The 7,831-nt window shown below is 40.9% G+C and overlaps 1 protein-coding gene across 2 annotated transcripts; it reads left to right on the top strand.

Moving 5' to 3' along the window:
• Positions 1-1,780: 1,780 nt before the first annotated feature.
• Positions 1,781-6,797, top strand: LOC124139998. 2 transcript variants are annotated; one of them, XM_046507321.2, is made up of 3 exons: positions 1,781-1,913; positions 3,197-3,278; positions 4,655-6,797. In XM_046507321.2, the coding sequence occupies exons 1-3, from the start codon at positions 1,880-1,882 to the stop codon at positions 5,760-5,762; spliced, it is 1,224 nt and encodes a 407-aa protein (XP_046363277.2). In that variant the 5' UTR covers positions 1,781-1,879; the 3' UTR covers positions 5,763-6,797. The 2 variants fall into 2 exon arrangements, with proteins under 2 accessions (XP_046363277.2, XP_046363278.2); XM_046507322.2 differs by lacking the exons at positions 1,781-1,913; positions 3,197-3,278 and adding an exon at positions 3,464-3,497.
• Positions 6,798-7,831: the final 1,034 nt, after the last annotated feature.

The raw sequence follows: 7,831 nt of genomic DNA, 5'->3' as shown, positions 1-7,831 counted from the left end.
AAGCCCATTCCTGGTGTCTCCGCTGTGATATTGCTGGAATATTGCTAAAAGCGCCGTAAAACCATACTCACTCACTCACTGAAAGATGTTATCCATCCTACCCACTGAACCCTCAAATTCAGGACCTTGTGCCACAGCCCATCAAGCATTCATTGTCATCTTCTCACAGCAGCTTTCATATCAGGATTTATCACATTGGAGCGTCTTCCTGACCGAGGGTCTGTGTATCATGTTTTAACGGTCCAGTCAATCGTTTCAACGTTGTGTAATGAAGGTCATTTGTGTATTTCATTAATCTATCATTATTTCTAAAGTAGTTTCCTGTGTTCACCCTACCTTGGTCTGTTGGGATTCCTGGTGAGATAAGCAGTCGCTGGTACTTGTCGAAAGAGGTGAATAAATGGATCTGGTCGGTCAGTTGGTTCACGGGTTTCTTGATTGTTCCAGACAACAATCACATATTAATGGAATATTGATTAGTGTAGCGCTAAACAAAACACAAAGAAACAAACAAACACAAAACACAAATCTTTCTGGTAGAACGTCACTACTGCCAATTGCTCCAAATTGCTGAAACCCATCACGGAGACACTCGTGCTTCATATGGGAATACAATGTGTGAAGCCCGTTTCTGGTGTCCCCCGCCGTGATATTGCTGGAATATTGCTGGAATATTGCTAAGAACGCCGTAAAACCCTACTTACTCACTCAGTCACTCATATGGGTGGTGAGGTGAGGTGAAATGGGGTTTAACGTCGCGTCCAAGATTATTGTACTTATATAGCGAGGTGCATGTACGTGTGTGTGTGGCTGCTTGTACTAGTCCGGACTGGTACCGATTTATAGTGCTAGCTCACTGACATACCATGCCGCAGTTTAACACGAATACCCCACTCAGACACAGTATACTGAGTCCGAGCCGACCAGTCCTTGCTTTAGCCCCTTAATGCCGAGCGCCAGACAGGGTAAGTACCATCTTTAAACGTCTTTTGGTATGACGCGGCTGGGGATCGAAACCCTGAATCTTCCGCTCTCCGGGCGGACGCTCTACCACTAGACCACGGAGGCGGTCCACTCATTTGGGAACCTATTTCTCGTGTAGTACACTTGAAGTACACGTTTTTAAACGTGTAATTGCATATGCCTGACTATAAAGTGCCAGAAACTCATCAACACTTGCTGTGACATCATTATTGATGTTGCAGGACTGTTTTGACACCTTTCCTATAAAACCACGTATGAAAGAGGATGTTACCACATGACTATCATGATTAGAAGATGGTAAAAAACATTATCGTGTTGTATTGAGGATTCATGAACGTGGCCACGTTGTAACACAGCCTGTATGTGCAAACCTTCTGGATCCCTGTACAGCATACCGTAATTCCGCGAAAAGGTGTTCCCTTGATTATAATTATTGTATATTAATTCTTATTTCCGCCACCAGCTATAAAGACCAATACAAGCATACCCAAAACATTTCAAAGTCTGAAAGGGAATATAATGCAAAAATCACCCGATAAGCTAGCATTAAATGGCAGTTATTAAAATATAATAATTAAATAAGTGAATGGCAATCGGCGTTCATATGTATTAAGTCTGCGTTAACTTAAATTATATTCATTTATACATCCCGAATGTACTGAAACCACTTCATTTACATTTACTTGACGTTGTATCAGCGTTAACGGGGACGCAGTTTATACAAGGAAGTTTAAAGAACAATTCGAAACAAGAAATTGCTACGAACATTTTTGTTTCCGCCTTTAACAATGTGCCCAGTAACATAAGTTACGGTTTCATTACACGTTTACTCAATGTATACCCGCCAGAAACCGCTGTGATGTAGTGTATATACCGTGTAGGTGTTACCTCGCTCATGATGTTCCCTCTCAGGGTAGCTGCAACCACAGGTGAGATGAATTATTTCATATCGGAGTCTTTTACTCAAAGAAGTGAGGTGAGCTGAAATGGGGTTTAACGATTTTATAGTGCTAAAACAAAACTAACTGTGATCATGATATATATAAACAAAACATTTTAGAAGCACATTAATTCACAAGTCTCCTCTGCTTTGATGATTCAAGGAGTAGTGGTGTTGAACTTCGGTTGTGTATTGATTCAGTGGGAGATTTATTCTGAGTGGTTCTAATTTTGTTCGGTGAAAAGGTTTTGGTAAATATCTGGTTATTGTCATACTCGGTTACTATACTATTTACAGCAATGTTGAAGAGAGATTTGATTTTTGATTCGGTCAATACACATTAAAATGGCACAATGAACTCTAATCCCTGTTAATAAATTATCTGGTTATTGCCATTCCCAATTAGAGATTTATAGCAGTTTTTAAGAGAGATTTGACTTTTGATCACATCAATGCTTATTAAAACGGCACATTTAACTCTAATCGGTTATATAATGCTGACATTACATTTAGTTCTGATTTTGAATAGATACATTTAGAATGCCATGAACAAGTTTCGGTTCATGCATCTCATTTATTTTAACCGATCCTATGAAAGCTTCCTTGTTCCCTATTTGTGAGGTGAGGTGAGGTGAAATTGGGTTTAACGTCGCGTCCAAGACTATTGCACTTATATAGCGACGTGCATGCACGTGTGTGTGTGTGGCTGCTTGTACTTGTCCGGACTGATGCTGATTTATAGTGCTAGCTCACTGAGATACCATGCCGCAGTTTAACATGAATACCCCACTCAGACACAGTATACTGACTCCGAGCCGACCAGTCCTTGTTTGAGCCCCTTAATGCCGAGCGCCAGACAGGGTAACAACAAGTACCATCTTTTAACGTCTTTTGGTATGACGCGGCCGGGGAGCGAACCCCGGACCTTCCGCTCTCCGGGCGGACGCTCTACCACAAGACCACGGACGCGGCACCCCAAATTTGTGAATACCATGACTAAAGGTCATAACAAACGGGCTGTACACATAGCACGTATGTGAGAAACCAGTATCTGGTTCGTATCTGGTTCGAATTACCTTTCTATTTTAATATCTCGGGAAGATGACTTTAAACACCGCATAACTGCTTTCAGCTTAATAATTTAATTTGTTTTTGATATATTGTAAAATCACTACATTTTCTGCGTGATACTTCCTCCATTGTAAAGTAAACAGAAACATATTGTCGAGCATATATTATTTAAAAAGTAACTTAACGTTTTCTAATTTGCAGGTGGAGCCGCCGTCCAGGGCGCTGTAGCAATCGTTGCGGCGGTGTGTGTTGTCGTTCTACTCATGTACTGCATGTGGTTCAGGTACGTATCCATAGTGAGTGAGTGAGTGAATGTTGTGTGTTGTCGTTCTACTCATGTACTGCATGTGGTTCAGGTACGTATCCATAGTGAGTGAGTGAGTGAATGTTGTGTGTTGTCGTTCTACTCATGTACTGCATGTGGTTCAGGTACTTATCCATAGTGAGTGAGTGAGTGAATGTTGTGTGTTGTCGTTCTACTCATGTACTGCATGTGGTTCAGGTACGTATCCATAGTGAGTGAGTGAATGTTGTGTGTTGCCACACAGAGCAATACAGCAAGATATCGGTGCCACATTGATAATCGAACCTGTACGAGATATAGACGTCACTGCATGCATGACATTGATCCTATCCATCTGGGTGCGATGACATATAATTATCCTGGTTATTATCCAAAGAGCCTGTCCATCAGATTAAGAATATAGCTTGAATATTGCGGCGTTAAACAACACACACACACAAACAAACAAGCAAAAACATTTTACGTCGCCTCTTAAAAGAAGCATGACCTACTTGGATTACAATGGAACCTCATGAGTCAAGAACCTTGTCCCCTGGTGACCACTGTGTTACACTTATATATGTTACAGTCAGTGTATAAAATGACTCACATTTCCAAAATTTATTACAAAATACGAATTGACTGAAACATCTGTCTATTTATTTTATTATGATAATGAATTCCAAACATGTTTTTTCACCTAGTGACTGAAAATGATAGGATTAAACGAAACACAAATTAAATGTATATGTTTTTGTTCTGCTTCTGTTCCTAGGATAATAAGTCTATTGGGATGTTTTAAGCCCTTTGAACTCTTAATATACTTTTGTCAATACGTCCAAAGATATGTCAGTCTGTCTGTGAAGTGGCTGAAATATTTAGGCATTTTGTACATTTCCTAAATGAATCACATTTTACACTTTGACATTTACATATATAACAGAAGGGCAATGATATTATGCACATTTGATTCGAAAATTCGGAAAGTTATTAATTATGTTACAATATGTATTCCACACCATTCTGTGACAGATTCGTATTGTTCCTATTGTTGTATCTGAAGTATTTTTCAATGCAGCCACATACATGTACCTAATGGGGATATCATAAGAATATGGTGAAATCAACAGACTGGAGTGTTCCATGTTTGATAAATAATTATTACCTATATTTGCGTCATTTTTACTTGCTATGGTGTAAGTTCAGTATCGCCAGCGCATTAATAGAATTAAAATACTGGTTAATGGACAATAGCTTTACAATATGTAACATTGTTACGGAGATAAATATTTGAATCGTCCTTTTTCGAAACGAGATTTCTATCTCTGTAATCAACCTCCATTATAAGACGTGAACTATTCGATGTGTTTTTTCAGAGGATTAAAACTGCCGCGGCTGGTGCCGAAACGACGCACACTCTACAGGAATCCCGTTGCTAGGTATCACAGCGAATACGGCGTGGAGCTCGACCTTGACGACGCCGACGCCTACGCCTATGCAAGCGTGGAAGACCCAGGCGAGAGTAACGGGCCAACATCTGGCCAGAGAAGGACAGACAGATATGATCACATTGGTAACGCCCCGGGTGTGTATGATCATACCTCCTCCTTAGGACGCCAATCGAGCAACACGATGAATACCAGCCAAGACAATACCAACTATGGCTATAACCACCTGAACCACAAACCTAAGCCTAAAGTCCTCAACCATCGATATGAGGTTGTCGTTCCCAAAAGTCAAGAAGCTGTGTTGCCATCTACAACGACAGCAAGTTCTACGTACAACATTCTTGGTTCAGCACAGGTGCAACCACAATTGAGGAATGAATATGACGTTGCGAGGGTCTCGCAACAGATTTATTCCGTAGCCACGATACAAAGACCTGGTCATGCCACACAGCCATCAGAAACTGACGTGAACTACGACAGTTCCGATGAAGAAAAAGCCGATTTTGATACAGATGAAAACTATTATTTTAACAATGCCGGGATCAGATTAGAATTTCAAGAGGATAACCTATCTCTTGGCGATGAACTAAATCAGGATGACAATCATCTCGTGTATGCATTAGGTACCATAATGCCGCCACAGGAAAGTACGTCTCAGATATATGACATCCCGACGCTACCGTTGTCTCGCATAGGAGAGACTGAGCACAAACAAAAGGCTGTTCCATTTCAAAAATGTTTCAGTAATCCCGAAACTGTAAAGGAAACTGAAGATGCTGAACAAGTGTATTCTATGGCTACTGCTGTTGGACCTGCATATGAAGCTGCTGACATTGTCATCCCCCGTCACATCCGGGACAGAAAGGAGGCTAAAACTGTCAAAGAGAAACCGCAAATAAAAAAGAAGCCAATATTGAAAACACCAGCCAGGTCTGTCCAGTCCTTGGCAACGTTCTATGACACACAGTTAGATGCTTGTTCGCTTGTGAGGAAACCCAGTAGTCCTGGTTCAGATTTGCCCATGTGCAAAGAGTGAGTAAGTTGCTTTTAACGCCGCTTTGAACATTATTTCAGTTCCTTGTCACACTGGAATTAGTCATAGGACTGTAGACACATTAATTATGCAACCTTGCGAATCCCATTCTTATGTGGGTCGTCTAGGACCTGCGCCACTTCGGGCTTTCCTCCCACATCACGTTGACACGTGATATAACAGACATATTGTTCAAAGCTGTTTAAAGCTGCACTAAGCAATATTCCAGCCACATGACGGATGTCTGTACATGTTCAAGTCTGGTCCTGACAATGATTGACATCATGAGCATCGATCTACGCAATTCTTCACTCTTGTGTGTGCGGAAAGTAGCATAGTGGTCGAAACGTTGCGACCAATTTAGATACGAGGGGCGTTCAATAAGTTTTCCAACTTCAATATATACCTATTTAATGTTGCGAAAAACATCAAACGTTTCGGTGATTTTTAACTGTCCATCGGTCTATCCCCTTACATATACCGCAAGACCAATATCGAAAACCCCAAACGGTGTGGGATTTGCGGAAAGAGCAGACCCTGGGCAGTAAATGTGCGAAGAACGTTTCCCGAAAGTTTCAGATACATATTTGGAACCCTATGGTATTACCTCTGTGACTGCATACAAGGAACTGGTAATTTGCCTTTTTTCAAGGGATTCATCCGGGTACTTCTGATACGACTCTATTACCTAAGATTGTTGTTGTAACCACCGGATGTGCTATGGATAAGGTCACCGAGGCCATATACACGTATACTAGCATGTGTTTAAAGTTTATTAAGTCTTTAAACAGTAAGTCTTTCATCACAGTAACCTAGCTGCAAACTGTAGTATCAGACGCCATCTTGTTTTCAAGCGCACGGATCAGTATTCATCACGTGACAATAATGATCACGTGACGAGTCAATATTCGACGTCAGTGGCAGTCACGTGATTTATAGGTCCACATTGAAATGTTTTGGTTCGTCACCTTTGCAAGATTGTTAATATAGGTATAACCATTGAAATACAGTTCACCTTGAAAAAAATATATACACATATGAGATAGTTTGTATTTTTCACTGTAGTATTAAGCAAGAATAAACTGAATGAGGGAAGACTTGGTATCTGTCCGTAACGACACTGATGGTTTTAAAACTCTCAACCAATGTTTTCTCTTACAAACAGAGGCATTGAAACATTATGTTTTTTAACACTACTGGATATATAAAAAGAGTGTTTTGCCTGATTTACAAATATCTTAATTACATCGAGTACGTTTACAATAATAATAATGATGATGATGATGATGATGATGATGATGATGATACCTTCGTGCATGCATGTGTGTGTGTGTATCTGATTGTACTAATCCGTACTTAAGCTGGTGATATAATGATTCCCCATTGAGATACCATTCCGTAGTTTTAACCTTCATACCCCACCGAGACAGTGTATACCATACCCACTCCACCACATATAACGGTACATCGAAGATAAACAAGTGACGGTTAAAAGATCGACTATAATAATTTGTACATCGTTGAATCGCCATCCATTGTTCATGACGTTACAAAATGATGACGATACGGTTACATCACAGTGGGAGAAACTGTAGGTCGGGCATTCATACCAAAAACTGTATTTGTCATTCTTACTTCAGGTTATATATGTGTGCTTGATGTAAGCCCCTCCCATTTATACATGTATTCACAGCATCGACAATTCCTTGCGGCTTGGTTATTCTCAAGAATCTTACCCCATCTAAGTGAGTGAGTGAGTGAGTATGGTTTTACGCCGCTTTTAGCAATATTCCAGCAATATCACGGCGGTGGACACCAGAAATGGGCTTCACACATTGTACCCATGTCGGGAATCGAACCCGGGTCTTCGGCGTGACGAGCGAACGATTTAACCACTAGGCTACCCGACCGCCCCTTACCCCATCTAAACTAATCTTATTCGGGGGCTTCGGTGTAGCCTAGTGGTTAAAGCGTTCCCTCGTCACGCCCCGGGTTCGATTCTCCACTAGGGTTCAATGTGTAGAGCCCATTTCTGGTGTCCCCCGCCGTGATATTGCTGGAGTATCGCTTAA

Source organism: Haliotis rufescens, unplaced genomic scaffold (assembly GCF_023055435.1).
Source record: "Haliotis rufescens isolate VD_foot unplaced genomic scaffold, xgHalRufe1.0.p SCAF_5, whole genome shotgun sequence".
NCBI classification, from domain to species: Eukaryota; Metazoa; Mollusca; class Gastropoda; order Lepetellida; family Haliotidae; genus Haliotis; species Haliotis rufescens.
This window is presented reverse-complemented; position numbering and strand designations above follow the sequence as displayed.

What these genes read in the sequence shown, in the direction of transcription:
- LOC124139998 (XM_046507321.2), top strand. Translation starts at nt 1,880, where the DNA reads ATGATGTTCCCTCTCAGGGTAGCTGCAACCACAG. An exon ending in CAGGGTAGCTGCAACCACAG is followed by an intron (nt 1,914 to 3,196) that starts GTGAGATGAATT and finishes TCTAATTTGCAG; the next exon opens with GTGGAGCCGCCGTCCAGGGC. An exon ending in ATGTACTGCATGTGGTTCAG is followed by an intron (nt 3,279 to 4,654) that starts GTACGTATCCAT and finishes GTGTTTTTTCAG; the next exon opens with AGGATTAAAACTGCCGCGGC.